This window comes from Salvelinus namaycush, chromosome 30 (genome assembly GCF_016432855.1).
Source record: "Salvelinus namaycush isolate Seneca chromosome 30, SaNama_1.0, whole genome shotgun sequence".
NCBI lineage: Eukaryota > Metazoa > Chordata > Actinopteri > Salmoniformes > Salmonidae > Salvelinus > Salvelinus namaycush.
The window spans coordinates 21,688,120-21,715,552 of record NC_052336.1 but is presented as its reverse complement, the minus strand read 5'-3'; the positions used below and the strand labels follow the sequence as shown (position 1 = coordinate 21,715,552).

At 46.1% G+C, this 27,433-nt stretch overlaps 1 protein-coding gene across 1 annotated transcript in view; it reads right to left on the bottom strand.

The window, feature by feature from the left end:
* Positions 1 to 27,433, bottom strand: part of LOC120025055 (piezo-type mechanosensitive ion channel component 1-like) — a 78,914-nt gene that overhangs the window by 46,515 nt on the left and 4,966 nt on the right. Inside the window, exon 2 of the mRNA XM_038969493.1 lies at positions 7,927 to 8,022. Coding sequence (XP_038825421.1) covers positions 7,927 to 8,022 — 96 coding nt within the window. The remainder of the gene's footprint in view (positions 1 to 7,926; positions 8,023 to 27,433) is intronic.

The window sequence follows — 27,433 nt, the reverse complement described above, 5'->3', positions numbered from 1 at the left end:
TTTGAAGGGAATGTCAAACACAGTGTATCAGGTGATGTGTATTTGGGCTGGGGAGGAGCTGAAAGGGACTATTAAGGCGTATCACAGTCCTCTCTGTCAGTGGCCTCAATGAATCCAATGATACCATCCCTTATGGGCAATACAGTTGGTGAGATCCACTTAATTGAGTCTTCGCTTACGTTACTGAATGAATGACAATATGGGATCGATTCAATGACACAAAAGGGGAAAGCAAGAGCGCACATGCATGTGGTAGCCTGTATTAATTGTAATGCAGATGGAACAAGCTTCCTCTCTGTCTTCCTCTCCATCCCTGGAAACAGTCCTAGTTTCCTTCTAGACAGGCCAGAGCGTCTGTAACCAGGTCAGCTCTCAGGGCAGTATGACATAAGACGGCTCCTTTAACCCTCTAATCCACAGAGGAAATTGTGACCATGGCTACTCTCAACCCTAATATGCCCCCACGCTCCACCACATTCACGTGAGATTACATTTTCCCTGGAAAGGAGGAGCATGTGGAGGTGAGGCGGAGGGGTCGTTTCTGCTTGACGTCTCCAGAATCCTCCTGGTTCTGCCCCCTTGATTACATGGATCTGGTCCTCCCATGGAGGCCCGGACCAAGAAATGTGCTGATAATTGGAAGCAGGGAACGATTCAAGATGGTTTTCATTAAAACCGTTAATCCTATTCTCTGTCAGGCTTCATTTAATAGAGGCTGGCAGACTCTGGGATTTTCCTACAGGGAATCACCTCTACCAGCGAGTTCCACTGAAATAAACCTCTCACCATTTACACATATTCAGTTCCCCCAGCAATAGTCATGTGACCCCGCACAGTTTATCATGCTCAGATTTCCCTCCTTTTCCCCTCTAAAAGAAACATGGGTTATTGACCCTAACAGCACTGGAGACAGAATAGTATTAAACACAGCTTGTTGATATAATCTCCCATCCTTTCATCGATGGAAAAATAAAGAACAAAAGAGAGAGAATGGGAGAATTCAACTGTTTTAATGATCTATAATAAGAGTGCTTCCGGTTCTGTGTATATTTACCCAGAGGCGGCAGGAACGGGGTCTGATTCACTGTAGACCTCATCACCAGTACAGGAACTGATAGCGCCCATTGGCTCTCAGGAGCGTGAGCCAGTTGATATGTTGGGTAAACAAGCCTCTGGGGGTTAAGGCTGGGTGCAGGGTGTGTGTGCTTATCTGTGCTGTTAAAAATGAGTCCCATTTCTATTGTTCGCTCTACAGCCACCATAGACCATTAAACTGCTACCACAGACAGGGATGTGGGTGGAGGATAGGGGCAGGATGTGGAAAGAGCGGATTTTCCAGACCTGAAATCATATCCACTGTTTGTTGGTATTTGATTAAGAGCCTCATTCTAATCACATTAGCCTACATTAGCTCAACCATCCCGCGGGGGACCCACCCATCCTGTAGAGGTGTTAAGAGCACACCAGGAGATTTGTCTGTATAAAATAGAGCAATATTTATGTAGAGTAAATCAATGAAACCACTTGGGTTTTGCTGAGCAAGAGCAGCGGCGGCAAAAAAAGAATAGAGCTGTCATGAGGTTAGCTCTATACTTCTCTACACCCACTTTACTATAGAATAAGGATGTCGTTGAGCAGTAGGTTTGTGCTGCTGACAGAATCTTTCTTTGTACAGTTCTGAAAAACAACATCTGCTGTGTTTTTATCATGTCTGCAGGAGATTAACACAGACTGCAACTAAGTACTGTGAGATCTGAACTTTATATCGAGGGAAAGCTGAGGGAAAAAAACGCACCATCAAATCATGAGAAGGTAGAGATTGAAAAACTCTCAACAGGAGTGTATTGTGGTAATCAAGTTTGACTTCCAGAGCAGAGTCAAGAATAAGAGGTTTCTGTATTTTTCAGATGAATTCCTGTCTCGTTGCCATCGCAGATTACTGGCCATTAGGTTTTTCACTTTCCACATTAATATCATAGCTATTTCTCTGCAAATGAGTTTTTATTCCAAACCAGACCACACATTTCTACACATAAAAGTAACCAGGAAATAGAACTAGAGCTTGTGTGGCCCTGTGTGTTATAGTCAACAGGTCCAAATTCAATCACTCTTTAAAGGGGTAATCCAGAGTTCAAAAAATGACAAAGCGGGTCCCCCACCACTTATTTTGGTAAACAGCTGAGGGATGGTGCTTGAGAAATAGAAACCACTCTCAAATGAATAGACAGAGCTATGAATGCCAGGACTGACCTGACCATCTATGAGATAAAAAAATATTTTAACTATGCTTGTTTACATTGACTTTGTTTCCAAACATTGGAGTAACATGTTCACAAACATGTTCTTTTGACGAACATATCAAGACTGTTTCAAGGACAGCTTTTTTCCATCTACGTAACATTGCAAAAATCAGAAATTTTCTGTCCAAAAATGATGCAGAAAAATTAATCCATGCATTTGTTACTTCTAGGTTAGACTACTGCAATGCTCTACTTTCCGGCTACCCGGATAAAGCACTAAATAAACTTCAGTTAGTGCTAAATACGGCTGCTAGAATCCTGACTAGAACCAAGAAATTTGATCATATTACTCCAGTGCTAGCTTCCCTACACTGGCTTCCTGTTAAGGCAAGGGCTGATTTCAAGGTTTTACTGTTAACCTATAAAGCGTTACATGGGCTTGCTCCTACCTATCTTTCCGAGTTGGTCCTGCCGTACATACCTATACGTACGCTACGGTCACAAGACGCAGGCCTCCTAATTGTCCCTAGAATTTCTAAGCAAACAACGGGAGGCAGGGCTTTCTCCTATAGATCTCCATTTTTATGGAACAGTCTGCCTACCCATGTGAGAGACGCAGACTCGGTCTCAACCTTTAAGTCTTTACTGAAGACTTATCTCTTCAGTAGGTCATATGATTGAGTGTAGTCTGGCCCAGGAGTGTGAAGGTGAACGGAAAGGCTCTGGAGCAACGAACCGCCCTTGCTGTCTCTGCCTGGCTGGTTCCCCTCTCTCCACTGGGATTCTCTGCCTCTAACCCTATTACAGGGGCTGAGTCACTGGCTTACTGGTGCTCTTTCATGCCGTCCCTAGGTGGGGTGCGTCACTTGAGTGGGTTGAGTTACTGACGTGATCTTCCTGTCTGGGTTGGCGCCCCCCCTTGGTTTGTGCTGTGGTGGAGATCTTTGTGGGCTATACTCGGCCTTGTCTCAGGATTGTAAGTTGGTGGTTGAAGTTATCCCTCTAGTGGTGCGGGGGCTGTGCTTTGGCAAAGTGGGTGGGGTTATATCCTTCCTGTTTGGCCCTGTCCGGGGGTATCTTCGGATGGGGCCACAGTGTCTCCTGACCGCTCCTGTCTCAGCCTCCAGTATTTATGCTGCAGTAGTTTATGTGTCGGGGGGCTAGGGTCAGTTGGTTATACCTGGAGTACTTCTCCTGTCTTATCCAGTGTCCTGTGTGAATTTAAGTATGCTCTCTCTAATTCTCTCGTTCTCTCTTTCTTTCTCTCTCTCTGAGAACCTGAGCCCTAGGACCATACGTCAGGACTACCGGGCATGATGACTCCTTGCTGTCCCCAGTCCACCTGGCCTTGCTGCTATTCCAGTTTCAACTGTTCTGCCTGCGGTTACGGAACCCCTACCTGTCCCAGACCTGTTGTTTTTCAACTCTTAATGATCGGCTATGAAAAGCCAACTGAAAATTATTCATGATTATTATTTGACCATGCTTGTCACTTATGAACATTTTTGAACATCTTGGCATAGTTCTGTTATAATCTCCACCCGGCACAGCCAGAAGAGGACTGGCCACCCCTCATAGCCTGGTTCCTCTCTAGGTTTCTTCCTAGGTTTTGGCCTTTCTAGGGAGTTTTTCCTAGCCACCGTGCTTCTACACCTGCATTGCTTGCTGTTTGGGGTTTTAGGCTGGGTTTCTGTACAGCACTTCGAGATATTAGCTGATGTACGAAGGGCTATATAAAATAAACTTGATTGATTGAAACTTGAGTAAAACAAGCTTATATTTTGGGTTCTGATGGGTATGACAGTCGAACTAAGCTCAAGGCAGTTATAAGATACACTACCGTTCAAAAGTTTGGGGTCACTTAGAAATGTCCTTGTTTTTGAAAAGAAAAGCAAATTTTTTGTTCATTAAAATAACATCAAATTGATCAGAAATACAGTGTAGACATTGTTAATGTTGTAAATGACTATTGTAGCTAGAAACAGCTGATTTTTTATGGAATATCTACATTGGCGTACAGAGGCATATTATCAGCCACCATCACTCCTGTGTTCCAATGGCACGTTGTGTTAGCTAATCCAAGTTTATCATTTTAAAAGGCTAATTGATCATTAGAAAACTCTTTTGCAATTATGTTAGCACAGCTGAAAACTGTTGTTCTGATTAATGAAGCAATTAAACTGGCCTTCTTTAGACTAGTTGAGCATCTGGAGCATCAGCATTTGTGGGTTCAATTACAGGCTCAAAATGGCCAGAAACAAAGAACTTTCTTCTGAAACTCATCAGTCTATTCTTGTTCTGAGAAATGAAGGCTATTCCATGTGAGAAACTGCCAAGAAACTGAAGATCTCGTACAATGCTGTGTACTATTCCCTTCAAAGAACAGCGCAAACTGGCTCTAACCAGAATAGAAAGAGGAGTGGGAGGCCCTGGTGCACAACTGAGCAAGAGGACAAGTACATTAGAGTGTCTAGTTTGAGAAACAGATGCCTCACAAGTCCTCAACTGGCAGCTTCATTGAAAAGTACCCGCAAAACACCAGTCTCAACGTCAACAGTGAAGAGGCGACTCCGGGATGCAAGCCTTCTAGGCAGAGTTGCAAAGAAAAAGCCATCTCTCAGACTGGCCAATAAACATAAAAGATTAAGATGGGCAAAATAACACAGACTCTGGACAGAGGAACTCTGCCTTGAAGGCCAGCATCCCGGAGTCGCCTCTTCACTGTTGACGTTGAGACTGGTTGAGGACTGGCAGCTGCTGAATGCCTTTTAAAGAAGACTGTCTGTTTGTCAGTTTGTCAGTCCATACATTTGACATGAGATATTCATAAAATTCAACACCTCCATTCAGCGCAAGTACATAATTTGGGCAATATCAAAAGGGAGCTGGTTAAGTCACCTGCTGTGTGTTTTGGCAGGCCCCAGGCTCTCACTCAAGACCCATACAAAGCTGGATGTAAAGCCCTCTGTAAGTGCCCGTCTACCTGCCTGGCTAACCTGGCATCATCCTGACACCGCCCAGCCCAGCGGGCACACAGCTGCCAGCCTCCACAGAGGAAATGAGAGAGGGCAAAGCCACACACCTGAATCTAATCCATGGCTTAATATTGCATAACACCCACAAACATCACCTCCAGCTGTCTAATTGAGATTATAAACTGGGTAGTTTGGATACTGGATGCTGATTGGCTAAAACAGCATTTAGCCGTGTGCATGTGAGACAGTATACCATGACTATGACATTTAGCCTTTTCCCCTTTATATCGTTGCGCCTTTTCACATCGATAAAATGGCTACATCAACAGTAGTTCGACATGCCGATGTAGAAAATAAGCGTTTAGATTAATTTGAGAGAAACCAAAAATAATATTGTGAAACAAACAAAGTGGGCACCTACCTGCTTCACTGACTGGTGTGCAGAAAAAGGGATACACTGTGAGTTTGGGAATACAACAAAAACGGAGCTGAACGTCATTCTACGGGACTTGTATGGTTCAGTGAGAAACATGAATGGTGAAGAATATGGGATGAGCAGCTACAATGGACTCAGGTTTGAACCGACATATCAACAACCCGCCTCTCAGTTTGGCATGGAGTGTACAGAAGGACACCAAATTCACAACGAGCAACAATGTGTCTGTCGGCATAATTAAAAAGTTGAGGGAAGAGGGGCGTGACAAAGCTGCCCACCAGTGAACGGCTACATATGGAATGTAACTGTTAGCTAACTAAATCATTCTAATCAATCAATATTTCTTTATAAAGCCCTTCTTACATCAGCTGATGTCACAAAGTGACATGCCTCAGGACTCAGGACTACCTGGCCTGATGACTCCGCGCTGTCCTCAGTCCACCTGGTCATGCTGCTGCTCCAGTTCTGTTCTGCCTGTGGCTATGGAACCCTGACCTGTTCACCGGACGTGCTACCTTGTCCCAGACCTGCTGTTTTTCCGACTCTCTCTACCATACCTGCTGTCTCTAACTCTGAATGATCGGCTATGAAAAGCCAACTGACATTTACTCCTGAGGTGCTGACCTGTTGCACCCTCTACAACCACTGTGAATATTATTATCTGACCCTGCTGGTCAAGTATGAACGTTTGAACATCTTGGCCATGTTCTGTTATAATCTCCACCCGGCACAGCCAGAAGAGGACTGGCCACCACTCAGAGTTTGGTTCCTCTCTAGGTTTCTTCCTAGGTTCCAGCCTTTCTAGGGAGTTTTTCCTAGCCACCGTGCTTCCATATCTGCATTGCTTGCTGTTTGGGGTTTTAGGCTGGGTTTCTGTATAGCGCTTTGTGACATCAGCTGATGTAAAAACAGCTTTATAAATACATTTGATTGATTAGCTAACACTATTGTCTTACGTTTCAGGTCACACAAAATGGCAGCAGCTCCCCCAGTTAAAAGAATGGCATCCATTTCCAGCAGTGTGGAGCCAACAAACGACAACATGGGCAAGCCAACAATAACATGGGACAATTTTTCCATTTGTGCACAATAAATGGCAACATTCAGATCAACATTAATAAATAATGTGTTAGTCACTCTGAAGTGGCTGGCACTAATGCTCGGTTCTTGCATACATTTAATGTAAGTTTGCTAGCTAGCCTGTGGTTGTTGCATAGCAACAGTCTAGCAACGAGAATTTTGTCCGGTGTAACGAGTGCGCTGAGAGTCGGGAAGCAAGTTCAGGGAGTGAGTGTTTTAATAATTAAAATAAACACGAAACACAAACAACGCACCGACATGAAACAGAGTCAATAACACCTGAGGAAAGAACCAAGGGGAGTGACAGATATAGGGAAGATAATCAAGGAGGTGATGGAGTCCAGGTGAGTGTCATGAGGCGCAGGTGCGTGAGACGATGGTGACAAGCGTGCGGGATAATCAGCAGCCTGATGACCTAGAGGCCGGAGAGGGAGTATACGTGACATCCGGACTACTTTTTTTGGCGGAATCTATTTATTATGAATTTATTTATTAAAGCAACATTTTCAATTTAGATGCCTTACTGTGATGGCAACCGGTTTTATAAAAGCAAGTAAGACACCTCGGGGGTTAGTGGTATATGGCCAATATAACACGGCTAAGGGCTATATCCAGGCACTCCGTGTTGCGTCATGCTTAAGCACAACCCTTAGCCTTGCGTAAGCACAACCCTTAACCGTGGTATATTGGCCATATACCACACCCCCTCGGGCCTTATTGCTTAAATAGCTGAGAGGAAAAACCAATCACTTATAAACCTCCAAAGATCCTGTATTTACTGGAGTGTATCAGAGTTGCAGTCCTCATAGGTTTGGAGGTAAAATATAGATAGAAGTTAGTGGTTAAGATTTTGCCATGTAATCTACAGAAGCGGTCTGTCTGAAAGCAATTACAACACAGACGCTGTGGTATGTATGAGGATGTGAACCATGCTCTGAAAACCTGTTTCATTGTTTCATCCTTTTTTTTTTTAAACCACAATTAATTTTGGATCGTATTGCAAATGTTTTGTCTGTGCTCTTCTGTTATATTGCACAACTTCCAAACACCGCACCATTTGATCAACGTCAATCTCAATGCTGCGGTGAGAGATCTCGGCATTCCCACTTACAACCACACCTACCCACCCAAGCTTGAAACTATTAAAACAAGCAGGAGTTACCAAATGACGGGAAGGACTGGCGTGTTGTCTTACCTCGTAGTGTGTGTTTGTTGGGCCACAGGAACCATGGCAGTAGCAGCAGGTAGAGCAGGTAGACCAGAGATAGGGCATTGTAGCGAAACAGGCAGGCTGGGGACACATAGAGGTCAGAGGTCAGAGGACAGGCACGACACAGACAAACATTAGTCAATGACTAATACACAGCAATTTTTCTGAGTGATTGAATGATCTAGGTACAAATCTGTGAATTAAGGTCCCATTGATGTGTGGACTTTTGAATTAACCAGAGAGAGGTGAAAGGGTGAGGGCTGAGACTGGGGTTGAATTGCTTGAGAATGAAGGCCTCTGCCTTTCATCACCAAGCGTCCCTGACACCCTCTGACACTTGTATTGGTTTGTAACCGCATGCCTCACACATCCACACACACCTCCCCTACTGGAAAACAGTGGAACATCTAATGAGTCTACATACAAGCAGGGCTCTCTCAGGTCCCTGTGAACGCAGCAGTGCTGGATTGTGTTAACAGTAACACAGAGCTGGATGGTAAGCCAACCGTGGCCTGCTCTGCACTAAACATTCCTTTAATAATGATGATGATTATTATTATGCTGATAATACACCAGACCCTGTGATTGTCCAGGCATAAGCTGGTTACTCAGCCTGTGTTCAGTGAACTAGCTAGATGCTGGTCATTTGAGCGGCTGCCAGGGGACACGAGGGCTTTCCAGACCGCCTGCTGGGGCCCTGGGAGGGCTGCCTTCACACCCCTGCTCCTCTTCTCTCTCCGCTCCCCGGCTGAGCTCTGAGACTGGAAGGGGGGAGCTGGGAGCCCAGCGCTCTGATTCCCCTATGCTGTGTTCTGCCCCTTGGGCTCTGGATCCAGGCCTGTTAGAGTCCTGCCACAACCATCCGTCTCACAGCATTTCATCCTCACACAACCAACTCTCATCTGGCCCTCTGGGTTTGCCCCTCAGTAACCTAAAGTAGCAGGCGTAAAAGAAACGGCTGAGCAGGGTCGGAAGAACCCATAAGCATCCGGTTCAGGCTTCACCTCTTCTCTGCTTTTCCTCTGAAAACCGGATGCTTCCGTTTCCCACTGACCCCACTGAGGGTGGCCCCACAGAGACCCAGCAGGGAAACGCAGCAATGCACCGCACAGTGTCCACAGCTGACGGCAGAGAACCCACCCTACACATCACAACATATCCACCATAATAATGCCTGGCAGTCAGTCACCCAGTACAGTACTGTGTCCCAGCCCTGCAGGCGCTCCGCCCCGGCCTACAGTCTGCTACAGATCTATAATTAACACAACCAGAATGGGAGAACAAAGACAGGCTTTGTCCTATAAGTGAGAGTCAATGAGCTAGCTAGCGTGTGGCCCACAGCGCTGTTTGTTCTAAGGATTTAACTGGCCCACTCCAGGGAGCCTTTCTACTAATTCTGGCTTAATTGTTAGCGAAATTTCAACAGGTCTCACTCTCTCCTTCTTTCATGTGGATCATATAGGGACAATATATATTTGTTATATAACGTGTGCAAAATGTCAAGTGTCATGTGCAGTGTAATGTCTTTAGCAAACTCACAGTGGCAGAGAACCTGCCAATGATCTTGAGGATGGACCAGTTAGGCTGACAACATTGGCTGAGGGGCGAGTCACTGCGACTTACTGTTTTGACTTAATGTACATATTCCCATGGTTACCTCACCCACGCATGATGTAATGTGACATGAGCTAATGCCGGGTTTCCCAAACTCGGTCCTGGGCCCCCCCCACCCTACCCCCCTGCGTGCACGTTTCGTTTTTTGCCGTAGCACTACACAACTGAATCAAAGAATCAAAGCTTGATGATTAATTGGCTATTTGAATCAGCTGTGTAGAGCTAGGGCAAGAAACAAAACATGCACCTGGGGGAGGCAGCATTTGATGGGCTGATAAAGGTGACAATGTCGACTCTGGTTTACTGGGTCTCTAGTCCCCGCCCAGCCAAGGGTGAGGTCTACCTCAGAATGTGTGTGATTCAAGTTAATCTTTTCAACACTGACCACAGACTGCTGCAGGGAGGTTTTATGGTCAAAGACCAGCAGCCTTGTGTCTGTCTCTAATCGGCTGGTTCTGGATCAGAGGGTGAGGTCATTAGCTTCTCATCCCACAATCAACAGGCTTCGACAGATAGCAGAGAGGGGAAATGCCCCTAGTCTGCTCTTAGTATACTGTAAATATGTGCTGCTAATAGGTAGTGAGAGCTTTTTCCTTTCTCACCATCATTGAATCTCAAGCATCCTCGCTCGCATGTGCACACATACATTCATACCCTCACACACACTCCTACCCACGCACTAAACCAGCCGGTGACACAGTGCAGAAAAATGGGCCGCAACTCAACTGAAGCAAGGAAAAGTTCAACAGTGTGAGGAGTTCATCCTGCGTTTCCTTCTTTCTTTCCATCGCACTTCATCCATCTCTCTGACTGGCTGGCCGTCTGTTTACCTCCTCTGTAGCATAACCCCGGTGTTTCCATTCCCCTGCCTGCCTGGCTGCCTGACTGCCTGAGCAGCTACACTACACTACCTATTGCACCCAGCTAGGAAAATAAAGGTCAGCAAATCAGGATTACTGTAAGTCAGGGGCTTTAATACTGTATGAACAATGTCCACTGTTCAAATACTGAAGAATCTCCTTATTAACAATCAATGACACACGCTTTCACACACACCAAACATCTGTCAATCAGGTGTGGCGTGAGTGGGACAGACTGTCACGACTTCCGCCAAAGTCGGGTCCTCTCCTTGTTCAGGCGGCGGTCAGCATCGCCGGTCTTCTAGCCATCATCGATCCACTTTTCATTTTCCATGTGTTTTGTCTTGTTTTTCCTCACACCTGGTTTCAATTCCCTCAATCATTTGTTGTGTATTTAACCCTCTGTTCCCCCCCATGTCTTTGTGTGGGATTGTTTATTGTAAGTACTTGTGCACGTGTTGTTTGGTGCGCGACAGGGTTTTGTACCCAACTTATCTTTTTTATTTTATGCCGTGGGTTTATGTTATTAAACTGCTCCGGCTATTAACAAGTTCTGCTCTCCTGCGTCTGACTTCCCTGCCACTGATTACGCACCCCTTACAGAATCCCACACCAACTATATGGAGTCAGCAGGAGCAGGTGCCCCTGGAATAAGGGTCTCCACCGTGCGCATTCACCCCGAATATGCCGATTTGGCTCTCGCCTTCTCCAAAAAGAAGGCGACTCAATTACCACCCCATCGACGGGGCGATTGTGCGATAAATCTCCTGGTAGACGCTGCACTTCCCAGGAGTCACGTGTATCCCCTCTCACAGGCGGATACGGAGGCTATGGAAACATATGTCTCCGAATCCCTGCGTCAGGGGTACATTCGGTCCTTCACTTCACCCGCCTCCACAAGTTTATTTTTTTGAAGAAGGAGGGAGGTCTGCGCCCGTGTATGGACTACCGAGGCCTAAATCAGATCACGGTGAGGTACAGTTACCCGCTACCTCTTATCGCCACGGCGATTGAGTCAATGCACAGGGCGTGCTTCTTCACCAAACTAGATCTCAGGAGTGCTTACAACCTGGTGCGTATCAGGGAGGGAGACGAGTGGAAGACGGGGTTCAGTATGATTTCAGGGCATTATGAGTACCTCGTCATGGCTTACGGGTTGATGAATGCTCCATCAGTATTTCAAGCCTTTGTAGACAAGATTTTCAGGGACCTGCACGGGCAGGGTGTAGTGGTGTATATTGATGACATTCTGATATACTCCGCTACACGCGCCGAGCATGTGTCCCTGGTATGCAGGGTGCTTGGTCGACTGTTGGAGCATGACCTGTACGTCAAGGCTGAGAAATGCCTGTTCTTCCAGCAGTCCGTCTCCTTCCTAGGGTACCGCATTTCCACCTCGGGGGTGGAGATGGAGAGTGACCGCATTTCAGCTGTGTGTAATTGGCCGACTCCCACCACGGTAAAGAAAGTGCAACGGTTCCTAGGGTTTGCCAATTACTACCGGAGGTTTATCCGGGGTTTTGGTCAGGTAGCGGCTCTCATTACCTCACTGCTGAAGGGGGGCCCGGTGCATTTGCAGTGGTCGGCTGAGGCGGACAGGGCTTTTGGTCACTTGAGGGCTCTGTTTACCTCGGCTCCCGTGCTGGCCCATCCGGATCCCTCTTTGGCGTTCATAGTGGAGGTGGACGCGTTCCGAGGCTGGGATTGGAGCCGTGCTCTCTCAGCGCTCAGGTACGCCACCGAAGCTCCGCCCCTGTGCCTTCTTCTCGAAGAAGCTCAGCCCGGCGGAGCGAAACTATGACATGGGGGACCGGGAGCTGTTGACTGTCGTCAAGGCTCTGAAGGCGTGGAGACATTGGCTTGAGGGGGCTAAACACCCTTTTCTCATCTGGACTGACCACCGCAATCTTGTTTATTTTATGCCTTGGGTTTTTGTTATTAAACTGCTCCGGCTATTACCAAGTTCTGCTCTCCTGCGTCTGACTTCCCTGTCACTGATTACGCACCCCTTACACAGACAGAGTACTGAGATCAGAGATCCTGTGGTGCAGAAACAGAGAGAAAGTCCATGTGATCAAGGGGGCAATTAGCCATCCAGGGAGAGGAGTGGGTTCCTCCTCTCAAAAAGCAGCACTACCTCACTCGGTTGTTCCTATAGGGTCAAAGCCGTAACATCCCAGCCTAGACTCCCACCACCAACGACTCTAAATATCAGAGCCCATAGACTCTCAAACTATGCATCGGATAGATTCAGGAAATTATGGTAATCGAGATTGGAAAAACCAACAGCATGCCGCAGAGCTGGGGTCGTGACGCATCTCTGAGGAACACACTCGGAGTGTGTGTGTCCCAGCTTGGTCTGTGCCCTGTGCAGTCAAACACGGTGAAAAGCTGTTCTCTTATGCCTAGGGCCTTCTAATGTATGCTCTATGGTAAAACACCTGTGGATTACGCTTACTGTAGCTGGCTCATTTAGAAGTACCATTTATACTCCACAGACATCACACTGAATTAAGTCTCAAGCTCTAATTTGTCAATAATAAATCTGCCAATGTTTGTCCTTTAGAGTTGCCTAGCTATTTCTGGGAATAGTTTACAAATGGATACCTGTGTGTCTCTGGAGCACATCTCACCACCAACATATATTTCAATATGATTCCTCTTAATTAGAAAAAATAATAAGAATGGTTGTTTCTTGAGGGTCTTGATCACTGTCAATCCTTTATCAAACCAAACCATGGACCAAACTACTGACAAAATGAGGCATTGCAAACTGCAAAGACTAACAGGCTTGTTACATGTTACTCTCTCAAATATCTTACCATTACATAGTTGTAGACTCAACAGAAGTCTAATCCTTAATGTCAATAGACAGTCACACTTCATATATACAACACCTAGTCCAACTCCACCTAGTCCAACTCCACCTAGTCCAACTCCACCCAGTCCAACTCCACCTAGTCCAACTCCACCTAGACCAACTCCACCCAGTCCAACTCCACCCAGTCCAACTCCACCTAGTCCAATTCCACCTAGTCCAACTCCACCTAGACCAACTCCACCTAGTCCAACTCCACTCAGTCCAACTCCACCCAGTCCAACTCCACCCAGTCCAACTCCACCTAGACCAACTCCACCTAGTCCAACTCCACCCAGTCCAACTCCACCCAGTCCAACTCCACCCAGTCCAACTCCACCTAGTCCAACTCCACCTAGTCCAACTCCACCCAGTCCAACTCCACCTCGTCCAACTCCACCCAGTCCAACTCCACCTAGACCAACTCCACCCAGTCCAATTCCACCTAGTCCAACTCCACCCAGTCCAACTCCACCCAGTCCAACTCCACCCAGTCCAACTCCACCTAGTCCAACTCCACCTAGTCCAACTCCACCCAGTCCAACTCCACCCAGTCCAACTCCACCTAGTCCAACTCCACCCAGTCCAACTCCACCTAGTCCAACTCCACCTAGTCCAATTCCACCTAGTCCAACTCCACCCAGTCCAACTCCACCTAGTCCAACTCCACCCAGTCCAACTCCACCCAGTCCAACTCCACCTAGACCAACTCCACCCAGTCCAATTCCACCTAGTCCAACTCCACCCAGTCCAACTCCACCTAGTCCAACTCCACCTAGACCAACTCCACCCAGTCCAACTCCACCCAGTCCAACTCCACCTAGTCCAACTCCACCCAGTCCAACTCCACCCAGTCCAACTCCACCCAGTCCAACTCCACCCAGTCCAACTCCACCCAGTCCAACTCCACCCAGTCCAACTCCACCTAGTCCAACTCCACCCAGTCCAACTCCACCTAGTCCAATTCCACCTAGTCCAACTCCACCTAGTCCAACTCCACCTAGTCCAACTCCACCTAGACCAACTCCACCTAGTCCAACTCCACCCAGTCCAACTCCACCCAGTCCAACTCCACCCAGTCCAACTCCACCTAGTCCAACTCCACCCAGTCCAACTCCACCTAGTCCAACTCCACCTAGACCAACTCCACCTAGTCCAACTCCACCCAGTCCAACTCCACCCAGTCCAACTCCACCCAGTCCAACTCCACCTAGTCCAACTCCACCCAGTCCAACTCCACCTCGTCCAACTCCACCCAGTCCAACTCCACCTAGACCAACTCCACCCAGTCCAATTCCACCTAGTCCAACTCCACCCAGTCCAACTCCACCCAGTCCAACTCCACCCAGTCCAACTCCACCTAGACCAACTCCACCCAGTCCAATTCCACCTAGTCCAACTCCACCCAGTCCAACTCCACCCAGTCCAACTCCACCTAGTCCAACTCCACCCAGTCCAACTCCACCCAGTCCAACTCCACCTAGTCCAACTCCACCCAGTCCAACTCCACCCAGTCCAACTCCACCTAGTCCAACTCCACCCAGTCCAACTCCACCTAGTCCAACTCCACCCAGTCCAACTCCACCCAGTCCAACTCCACCCAGTCCAACTCCACCTAGTCCAATTCCACCTAGTCCAACTCCACCTAGACCAACTCCACCTAGTCCAACTCCACTCAGTCCAACTCCACCCAGTCCAACTCCACCCAGTCCAACTCCACCCAGTCCAACTCCACCTAGACCAACTCCACCTAGACCAACTCCACCTAGTCCAACTCCACCCAGTCCAACTCCACCCAGTCCAACTCCACCCAGTCCAACTCCACCTAGTCCAACTCCACCTAGTCCAACTCCACCCAGTCCAACTCCACCTCGTCCAACTCCACCCAGTCCAACTCCACCTAGACCAACTCCACCCAGTCCAATTCCACCTAGTCCAACTCCACCCAGTCCAACTCCACCCAGTCCAACTCCACCCAGTCCAACTCCACCCAGTCCAACTCCACCTAGTCCAACTCCACCCAGTCCAACTCCACCCAGTCCAACTCCACCTAGTCCAACTCCACCCAGTCCAACTCCACCTAGTCCAACTCCACCTAGTCCAATTCCACCTAGTCCAACTCCACCTAGTCCAACTCCACCTAGTCCAACTCCACCCAGTCCAACTCCACCCAGTCCAACTCCACCCAGTCCAACTCCACCTAGTCCAACTCCACCCAGTCCAACTCCACCCAGTCCAACTCCACCTAGACCAACTCCACCCAGTCCAATTCCACCTAGTCCAACTCCACCCAGTCCAACTCCACCCAGTCCAACTCCACCCAGTCCAACTCCACCTAGTCCAACTCCACCTAGTCCAACTCCACCCAGTCCAACTCCACCCAGTCCAACTCCACCTAGTCCAACTCCACCCAGTCCAACTCCACCTAGTCCAACTCCACCTAGTCCAATTCCACCTAGTCCAACTCCACCTAGTCCAACTCCACCTAGTCCAACTCCACCCAGTCCAACTCCACCCAGTCCAACTCCACCCAGTCCAACTCCACCTAGTCCAACTCCACCCATTCCAACTCCACCTAGTCCAATTCCACCTAGTCCAACTCCACCTAGTCCAACTCCACCCAGTCCAACTCCACCCAGTCCAACTCCACCTAGTCCAACTCCACCTAGTCCAACTCCACCTAGTCCAACTCCTGGCCAGAGAGGCTCTATGTTTCCCATTTGGCATGTCATTGTTTTATAGCTCCTGTGTTGACTGAGGGAGGAGATGTGACTCCTTATCTCCACTGACTTACAGTCAGGGACTCTCCTGTATTTAAATGTTCTTGCCAATCTTTCCAGGGCTTTGGCAGTTTTTCCCTGAACTTGAGGTTGTTTACTGTACGGCAAATAGAAAGGTCTCCACATAGTAATCCTGCTAAGCTGACTGAACATGAACCTGCAATGGAAGAACACTGAAGAGGGAGCTGACCTTTTACACTCAAAATGTCATCATTTTGGTCAGTTGGTTATATCTGGAGTACTTCTCCTGTCTTATCCAGTGTCCTGTGTGAATTTAAGTATGCTCTCTCTAATTCTCTCCTTCTCTCTTTCTTTCTCTCTCTCGGAGAACCTGAGCCCTAGGACCATACGTCAGGACTACCGGGCATGATGACTCCTTGCTGTCCCCAGTCCACCTGGCCTTGCTGCTATTCCAGTTTCAACTGTTCTGCCTGCGGTTATGGAACCCCTACCTGTCCCAGACCTGCTGTTTTCAACTCTTAATGATCGGCTATGAAAAGCCAACTGACATTTATTCCTGATTATTATTTGACCATGCTTGTCACTTATGAACATTTTGAAAATCTTGGCCATGTTCTGTTATAATCTCCACCCGGCACAGCCAGAAGAGGACTGGCCACCCCTCATAGCCTGGTTCCTCTCTAGGTTTCTTCCTAGGTTTTGGCCTTTCTAGGGAGTTTTTCCTAGCCACCGTGCTTCTACACCTGCATTGCTTGCTGTTTGGGGTTTTAGGCTGGGTTTCTGTACAGCACTTCGAGATATTAGCTGATGTACGAAGGGCTATATAAAATAAACTTGATTTGATTTGATCGTCTCCATTAGGCAAAGACTATTGGGAGAGTCCAAGCTGCTGATCTGATCACTGTTCTGCTACCTTAAGATTATGTTTAGAAAACAAATTTGTATCGCTTCTAAAATCGGCTTCAGTAGATAGTGGTGATTGAATTTTTTAAACTGTATGGGCCTGTCTGTAAAGCAGAGTGTTACATGGGATGACGCTGGAGAGACGAAGCAGGTACAGGGAGTAAAACATTTAATAAAGAACGGACATGGAACAAGACAGGACCAGCATCAGCAAACTAATAATACAGACAAAAAACAATTAATGCAGCAGCAGGGAACAGAGCTGGGGAACTGACAAATATAGGGGAGGAAATAAACAGATGATGAGTGAGTCTAGGTGAGTCCAATATCGCTGATGCGTGTGATGAGGGAAGGCAGGTGTGTGTAATAGATGATAGGAGTGAGTGATGCAGGGCAGCCTGGAAGAGGCGGGAGAAAAAGTGACACAGATCAGCAGTGAAGATCACAGTTTTTAGTGTTTACTGCCAGAGCCAAATCTGATTAAAAGATGTTTCCAATGTGAGTAATTGCCACAGGTCATGAGCAACACACTCACAGTGGATCTGTCTAATATCAGAGCTAACGGATCGCAATACCTTCCACCCTCCAAGCATTTACAGTGTTTTCAGTGTAGTGTAGTGGTGCTTCTGAGAACACGTGGTAAGACAGTGACTGTGACAAGCAGTGTCTCAGAGAAACCAACCCAGTCAGTTAAAGGCTCCTCTCACTCAGACAAAGCAGTGCTTTGACAAATACTAAAAGGCAGTGGCGCCAATATGATCCCTGCTCTTCGCTGCAGCTTGCCTTCCCCGGTAGCGTGGCCAAATGCCTGTTAATCAGATGGGCCGACGCCCAGTTTTCACGGACCTCACCCTGGTCCTAACAGCAGCTCCTCAATCACATCTTAGCATCTTCCTGGAGCTAGCTGAGTCATAGCGGAGGCACGGCAACATGACCGTGTCACCACATGTAACATGAGAGAAAGAAAATCAAATACCTAAGGCATGTTCTGCGAAAAGGCAGGCACACCACAAAACACTGTCAACAGAAAGTGCCACGTGACTGCAGCTCACATGTGCATACAGAACAGAGCTACCCCACCGCAGAAACACTACACACAACTCAGACTGTTCATGGCAGTCACATCAAAGGCGATTGAAAATGACAAATAACCTTTAGCAGCAGAAAACGGAGGGAGGAAGTTGAGAAAGCGAGGGAAAATTTAAGAAGCGAGGCCAACTGCGATCACTCGTTTGGGTCTGTGAGCAAGTGTGTCTGCCTGCCAGGCCCAGTGAAGCCAACAGCTACATGACTCCAGGGGCCCACAGCTGGCCCTCACAGTGACCTCAGTCTACAGGTATGTGAACACAGCCCAGTCCGGCACGGGTCAAAGAGACGGGAAGAGAGACGGCTGGAGAGGGAAAGAGGGGGAGGGTAGGAGAGAGAGGAAAAAAGAGAGATGGAAAGGAAGAGCAAGGAGAAAGGGAGGATATAAAGAGAGGGAGAGGTGGAGGAGTGAGAGAGAGATGATATGGGAGAGGAGTGGGTGAGTAAGCGTCTTGGATGAGCCAAGTGGGTAAAGGGTAGTGAGAGGAGGGATAGATACTGGAAAATGGAAACATTTTTGGAATAAACAGCAGGGTGCTGATGTCAAGCAAAACATCTGGGAAACACTAAACTGGTAACTGTGTAACCGTCCTCGTCAACAGTGGCTATGAGTAATCCTGCACTATAATTGGCGCTATAACTGGACTAACTATGACACTCAAAAAAGACAACGCTATATTGATATTTACATGTTAAAGTTTGTTAAGCACACAATGATCCTGAACGCAATCTTATGTTTCTTTCAAATTCATCATGATGGCCTGGTTAATACTGAGCGTAATTGCAGTCTTTAACATTTTTGCTAGATAACACAAGGTCAGATCTTCAAAATGGATAGTTGAATGACATATAGATCCCTCACAGAAGTTGAGTGGATTATGTACGTCACTCTCATACAGCGGTGTGGGTTCAATGGGTCTCGATAGATCCCTGTGATTCCTCCTGACTCATTGGCTCTGGTTAGAATGAGTCACACAGAGGTCTTCCATTGCAGCGGTCCCAGATCTGCCGTCTTCAACATGTCTTGTGTTTTCACTACTATACAGCTGGATGGATGCTCTTATTGAACTCACCAGTGGAAAGTACCCTAACTAGGCTCACTACAGTCTATCAGTCTATCACCTGGGCACTCACACTGATCCTATTATTCTGCTGGAGTCTGCGTAGCTGAAGAGAGAGGAGTTTAAGGGGAAATGTAGAGAGCAGTTTTCCAGAGACGCCACAGCGTTCCATGATGTCAGCTGAGCTCAGGGAGAGAAACAATGGCTCATGGAAGCCATTAAGTAATCAACTGCGTGTTTAAATAGGACCCGATCTCCATGTGGACAGTGGGGCGATCAACTAATGAGGACAGCTTTATGTGATAATTAAAATGAAATGGCCAGAATGGATGTGATAGGGCTTTGACAGTTTTACATGCTCTACTGCAACTCTCCGGTACAGCGGAGAAAAAGCCACGTCCACAGTTGTGGATCCACGGCTTAAAACCATATGATAGCAGCTCTAGATTGCCATATTGCGGGATAGCCTACCTATCTAATCCATTCATATCTACTAGGGCGAATGGGTTGTTCCTGGACTGAGGCCGGCCCAGGGAGCCTGATCCCAGCTCTTCTGTTCTGACGGAGAGAGGAGAAGGTGGGGAGCCAGAGTCAGGGCAGCTCTCCCAGCCAGACACAGAGCTGGGTTATAGGGGTGAGTGGAGAGAGACAACCCCTCCCTGGAGCACAGGCTGTAAAGGGCTTCCAGGATGATGAATCCCATTGCCAGCTGCTAAAGCCTATAGATCTGGCAGGCCCTGCATGAGGCCTACAGCCAGAGACAATCCCCCTTCCTCTGTCTTTCCCACACACACACTGCACACACTGTATGCTCAAATACTGAGCTTCCCACAAAAATCTTCTTGTGTGCCTGCGAGGAATTGGAAAATAAAAAGCGAGGAGAACTGAGAATCTGAAAGCAACCAGCCCTCCTGTCAGTGTCTGTTCCTGGATAACTAGCGGCCACTCTGACCTCCATTCTCGATAATTTTCATGTTTCCAAACAGAGAAATTCCTTTCGACAGACAAGAGTTAATTTACTTCACTCTCAAACTTTCCCGTTTCTGCATGCTATTACTGTTATCATTCTATTACTGTTATCATTCTATTACTGTTATCGTTCTATTACTGTTATCATTCTATTACTGTTATCATTCTATTACTGTTATCATTTCAGAGCGAGCGAGAGAAAGTCAAGAATCATAACATGCCCTTAAGGGTAGCAATTTAAAAAGGATACAAGCCATTCACGTGTGATCCGCAGGACAATAGTAGGGCCTAAACAGAGAAAACTAGACAAAACTAAACAAGCCAGAACAAAGGAGGGGAACTTTGTCAACTAGAATCGCTCTCTGAAAGACACCTTGCTGCTGGAATGAAAGATTCGTAAGCGCCATTGAGTATGTGTGGTGTGTGAATAAGAAATGGGGAACTTGAGCTGCCCTACTGCAAAATATGGGTACTATTCACTCTTATAACCTCCTGAAACCTGAGAACATTTTTCAACAAATCTGAGTCAACTCCTAACAAACTAGCTGGCATGGCAAGAAGTGCATGCTGCCAAGTCAATCTCTATTCATTGTTCATGCACATTGCAGCTCTATGAAACAATGCTCATTCTTCAATCCTCTAAACAATCACTTCCTCTTTGGTTTCCCTTCCCTCCGTGATGGGTGAAACTGTTCTACTTCTGTGACAGCAGACTGGTCTCATAGATTAGACATAGTAAATGTAAATCCGAGACACTCAAATTAGTATAATATGTTACTTTTGGTATGGTTACATAAGACAAGTTACTTCAAACAAAAACGAAAGTAGGGTAGTTGGTCGGGGTGGACGAGTGAACGTATAACGCAAACATCTAGCAGCCTAAAGGTTGTGTGTTCGAATCCCATCAAGGACAACTTTAGCTACTTACTTTGTTTAGCTGCTTTGCAACTACTTAGCATGTTAGCTAACCCTAACCCTTTCAGCTAACACTTCCCCAAACCTTAAACCTTTTAGCTAACCTTTCCCTAACCTTAACCCCTTAACCTAACTCCTAACTTTAACCCTAACACTAGAGCTAGCTAACGTTAGCCACCTAGCTAACGTTAGCAACAACAAATTGGAATTCATAACATACCATAAGTAACATATCGCATGAATTGTAATTCATAATATATCATATGAATTGTAATTTGTAACATATCATACGAAATGGATGATGGAGATCCACAAATTAATACAATACAAACGTAACATATCATACTAAACGGAGTGTCTCGGATTTATGTACAGAATAATACGAAATGCTCTTGGGTGCCAGGGGAGGAAACAGCTCTGTCAGTTTTGCCCTTAAAATAGTTTTGCCCTTAAAATAGAAAGTAATCATCTAATACGTGCCCCTTTCAAACATTATGAATATTTCCATTAGTATGAATGTAGTATCTTGTGACAAACAGCCAGGTCTGCCCTTTGGAGGTCTGAATGGCCATGCGGTGCTCAAGGGGGTTATTACTATTTCTGCATACATAATAACCCATCTATCACCCTGTTCGAAAGGAAAAAATGAACACCACTCTCCACCTATCTGTGGGAGACTTCTCCACCTGATGTACAGAGAGCAAAGGCGTGTGCCATGTGGCCCGAGAAGATAACGGCGCTAGCCAAGCAACCTGAACAGACCGTCACTCTTTCCCTTCACTCCCTCCCTCTTTCTCTCTTTGACCAGTAAAGGCAGCGGAGGCTCTGAGAACATGTGTGGGGAGGATATTGCACCACCACCTCAATTCAGATCCAGAACTCAAGCGGCGCAGTCAGACGACGGCACGAGGAAGCAATTTTCCATAAAATGGCCCATAACAGAAGTAGCATTCAGCGTGAAGAACAGAATGTGGACCCTGTCGTAAAAGTCAGAAAGCCTTTTGATATGCCCAGTTCTCATCTCAGCCTGCAGCCTCCTCTTTAACACTTCACAGCCCTCTCTCTGACTCTGTACTCTGCCCCTCTCATCATTATCATCATCATCATCTGATGCTTGCCTGCCTCTCCTGACAAGCAGGGAGATCAGGGTCATTATGAGGCATTTTGTAATCCCGTTACTGGAGGAATGGAAAGTAAAAAGCACAAGGCTTGTCAGGGCAAGTGTGTGAGGAATGCTTACAGAGAGGCATAATCTAACATGTTGAATGGTGTGAGTTTTAGCTTGTAGCTCCCACTTGGCTGTAATTTCTTCTTCAGGAGTTTGCAAGGCCATATGGCCGAGTTACAGTTGCAAGAAGTGATGATATAGTTTGAAGTGCAATTATTTTGAAATTCAGAAGAACTACACTTCCCTACAGTGTTTCCTTATAGACTATCCTGTCAGGTTCAAAACCAAGAATGCAGAATAAGCATGACTGGACAGAACACAATTAATACTATTGGTATGACCCATGCCGTTTTAACTGACGTACAACATCACACAAACATAGGAGCACCTACACTACATATTATCCAAACTAGTGCCCTTAAGTTGTGATATGAGAGACATGTATAACACTGCCCGTCTACATAGTTATGAATATTGGACATTGTGTTACAGCTTGCTGCTGAGTCTGAGCCATTTGAGAGCTGTCTCTTATCTCTGGCACTAATAATTACAGTAACTGCTATATTGCTGAGGGACCCTAGACCCATGGATAGATGACGCATTTGAAGGGTCTTCTCACTGTAACTCAGCCCACTCTCTGGTTTCCAATGACGTGTGAGTGATGCACTTATGGGGTTAAGGTCTCACCATGATCTTCCACTCCTTCTCATCTCCTCTTCATGGGAATGAATGATGAGCATTACACCAGCTCTAAATGCAATTCAATGTTAAGCTATTTTTGAGCTGTCAAGCCAAGTATTAGGAGGTCTGTTGCAATGGAAAGGATTTGTCTCTCTAATTGCTCTCTGAAAATGTAAATCGCAAAAATCGATATATTTCTTTTGAAATTAATACCTTGACTTACATTGGGTTTCAAAGGTGAAAGCTAAGAGGTTAACAACTTAACAATTAATCAAATCAGGTTTTTATGAGCTATATCCTAAATAGAAGCTAAAAAAGAGATGCCTGCCTGCCAAGCAGATAAATTAACCAACTGTAATATCATCTTGCTTAAAGATGTATTATAAAGGTGTTGTATCATTTCAGCCAGTAGTTTTGAAAGTAGCGCTCACAAGCCAAAAATAGGTCCCTGAAAATGGTGCACAATTGTGTACAGTCATCCATTTCGCACTATATGTTACGCTCTGCAAAAAATAATTGTATGCCATGAGAATAGTATAATAATAGTGAAGACATCACAACTATGAAATAATCATGTAGTAACCAAAAAAGTGTTGAACAAATCAAAATATATTTTAGACTTTAGATTCTTCAAATTAGGCACCCTTTGCCTTGATGACAGCTTGCACACTCTTGGCACTCTCAACCAGCTTCACCTGGAATGCTTTTCCAACAGTCTTGAAGGAGTTCCCACATATGCTGAGCACTTGTTGGCTGCTTTTCCTACACTCTGCGGTCCAACTCATCCCAAACCATCTGAATTGGGTTGAGGTCAGGTGATTGTGGAGGCCAGGTCATCTGATGCAGCACTCCATAAAATAGCCTGACTGACTCTCCTTCTTGGTCAAATAGCCCTTACACAGCCTGGAGGTGTGTTTTGAGTCATTGTCCTGTTGAAAAACAAATGATAGTCCCACTTAGCCCACACCAGATTGTATGGCATATCACTGCAGAATTCTGTGGTTGCCATGCTAGTTAAGTGTGCCTTGGATTCTAAATAAATCACAGACAGCGTCACCAGCAAAACACCCCCACACCTCCTCCTCCATGCTTTACGGTGGGAACCACACATGCAGAGATCATCCGTTCACCTACTCTGCGTCTCACAAAGACATGGCGGTTGGAACCATCAGACCAAAGGACAGATTTCCACCGGTCTAATGTCCATTGCTCGTGTTTCTTGGCACAAGCAAGTCTCTTCTTCTTATTGGTGTCCTTTAGTAGTGGTTTCATTGCAGCAATTTGACCATGAAGGCCTGATTCACGCAGTCAGTTGAACAGTTGATGTTGAGATGTGTCTGTTACTTGAACTCTGTGAAGCATTTATTTGGGCTGCAATTTCTGAGGTGCAGTTAACTCTAATGAATTTATCCTCTGCAGCAGAGGTAACTCTGGTTCTTCCTTTCATGTCCCCATGAGAGACAGTTTCATCATAGCACTTGATGGTTTTTGCAACTGCACTTGAAGAAACTTTCAAAGTTCTTGAAATTTTCCGGATTGACTGACCTTCATGTCTTAAAGTAATGATGGACTGTTGTTTCTCTTTGCTTATTTGAGCAGTTCTTGCCATAAGATGGACTTGGTCTTGGTCCAAATAGGGCTATCTTCTGTATACCACCCCTACCTTGTCACACCACAACTGATTGACTCAAACTCTTAAAGGAAAGAAATTCCACAAATTTACTTTTAACAAGGCACACCTGTTAATTGAAATGCATTCCAGGTGACTACATCATGAAGCTGGTTGAGAGAATGGCAAGAGTGTGCAAAGCTGTCATCAAGGCAAAGGGTCGCTACTTTGAAGAATCTAAAATCTATTTTGATTTGTTTAACACTTTTTGGGTTACTACATGATTCCATGTGTTATTTCATAATTTTGATGTCTTCACGTTTATTCTACAATGTGGAAAATAGTCAAAATAAAGAAAAACCTTTGAATGAGTAGGTGTGTCCAAACTTTTGACTGGTACTGTATATGTTCTTCATGCAATTCACATGATATGTTACGAATTCCAATTCGTACAATATGTTAGGAATTTGTAAGTGCTTAAGATCCCTTTTCAATCTCTAATTAATCTCTTCATAAAATAACTCAGTGAGGTGAGGAAGCTCAACTTCCTCTCCCTTACTCACTCATGCTGTGCCATATCCTTTTGGCTTGGAGGGACTGCACCACTGGGCCTATGGGCAGTTGGCCTGGCTGCAGGCCCAGCTCTGCCCAATGCCCTAGATATCCGAGAGGGTTTTCTCTGGCCGTGGTCAGCCAGCCTCAGCCCTAGGCAGTCAGTTAGTTCAGCACATCTAAATGTGTGCCCGCAACAGGTGTTGGGCATTGGAGCTCCACGCTCCTCATTAAAAACCGCATTAGCACTCCTGTGTCTGTGGTGACTGGCCAGCATGAGGCCAGTGCGGTGGCGGTCTGTTATCTGGTTACAGGTCAGCCAGAGGCATCAGCGGGAAGTCAAATTCTCATTTAATGAGTAACCTCCATCTGTATCATGTTTTACTGCAGCCTGAAAGACAAAGCTCTGAAGCCGGGCCAGTCCCACACCTGTCCTTGGCTCACTGTTAATTCACCAATAATGACTTTGGATGGCGCTGGCTGGTGTCAGATTCCAGACCTAACATACAAACTGAGTGGTTCTGGGACCTAACAGAGAAGCTAGTCTTCCCTGACTGAGTCCAAGTACTGTACTGTAGATAGATGCGTGAGTAATAGCATATAATTGAGCGTTCAAGCAGTATGTTTATCATTATGGAACTATGTCTTGTTGAAGTTCAACATTCAACTTCCTCCCACTCATCTCAATCCAATTACGCTGACAGAAGCAGCACCTACATGGAGGATTATGTCCGAGTTCATTCAAAGGACACTCATGACAGCACCTTCACAGTTGTGTGTGTGTGTCTGTGTGTGTGAAAGAGAATAGTGAGGTAAACCGCTGCCCTAATGAAGATAAGCAGAAACTGATTATCCAGGGCCTCCCGGGTGGCACAGTGGTCTAAGGCACTGCATGTACCACCAGAGATTCTGGGTTCGAGTCCAGGCTCTGTCGCAGCCGGCCGCGACCAGGAGGCCCATGGAGTGGCGCACAATCGGCCCAGCGTCGTCCGGGTTAGTGAGGGTTTGGCCGAAGGGGTAACCTTGTCTCATCGCGCACTAGGGACTCTTGTGGCGGGCCCGGGCGCAGTGCACGCTGGCCAGGTCGCCAGGTGTATGGTGTTTCCTCCACACATTGGTGCGGCTGGCTTCCGGGTTGGATGGGCATTGTGTCAAGAAGCAGTGCGGCTTGGTTGGGTTGTGTTTCGGAGGATGCATGGCTCTCGACCTTTGCCTCTCCCAAGTCTGTACGGGAGTTGCAGCGATGAGACAAGACTGTAACTACTACCAATTGGATACCACGAAATTGGGGAGAAAAAAGGGGATTTTTATTTTATTTTTAAGATTATCCAATAGAAATTCCCGATCACACTTGTAGGCGATGTTATTGCTACGTTAGCTAGCATAGCTCATGCAGAAACACTTCATCAGGTCTAACCGTCGTGTCGCGCCGAACTACGCACGTGAAGGCCGTCAAACCAAAACACACTCCTTCAATATAAAATTGTCCTTGACAAAATTAAAAGCGTGTCAGTTTGTCACTTTCACGAGCTTTAGTAATGACAGACATCGGCTCCAATCTAGGTTTTGCCTTTAGAATTTGAGAAAATGAACAACGCATGCATGTTTCACCTCTCCCATTGACTTACCAAACCCCAAGTCTGGTCTGTCTAGTCTGCTTGGCAACGCGTTCCTGGAATTATCGCCATGTTGCGCCTCTGGGTTTGAAATCTCTGTGCTAATACAGTGTTTCCCGAATACCTACACTGGCCAGAATGTGTCTCACTTATAAAATACTTGATCAATTGCTCATAGTGAACCAAAGTTAGTGGCAAACAATACTGATGATGTATCTCAGGCATTGTTTGAATACATTCTGGTAATTGATTAAAACCTGTCTGGCTCTGGCGTTCCGCCAGCGGAACTCCTCCCACATTCCACTGAAAAGGCAGAGCGCGAAATTCAAAATATATTTTTTAGAAATATTTAACTTTCACACATTAACAAGTCCAATACAGCAAATGAAAGGTACACATCTTGTGAATCCAGCCAACATGTCCAATTTTTAAAATGTTTTACAGCGAAAACAGCACGTATATTTATGTTAGCTCACCACCAAATACAAAAAAGGACAGACATTTTTCACAGCACAGGTAGCATGCACAAAGCCAACCTAACTAACCAAGAACCAACCAAACTAACCAAGAAACAACTTCATCAGATGACAGTCTTATAACATGTTATTCAATAAATCTATGTTTTGTTCGAAAAATGTGCATATTTCAGGTATAAATCATAGTTTACATTGCAGCTACAATCAGAAATTGCACCGAAAGCAGCCATAATAATTACAGACACCAACGTCAAATACCTAAATACTCATCATAAAACATTTCTGAAAAATACATGGTGTACAGCAAATGAAAGACAGGCATCTTGTGATTCCAGCCAATATTTCCGATTTCTTAAGTGTTTTACAGCGAAAACACAATATAGC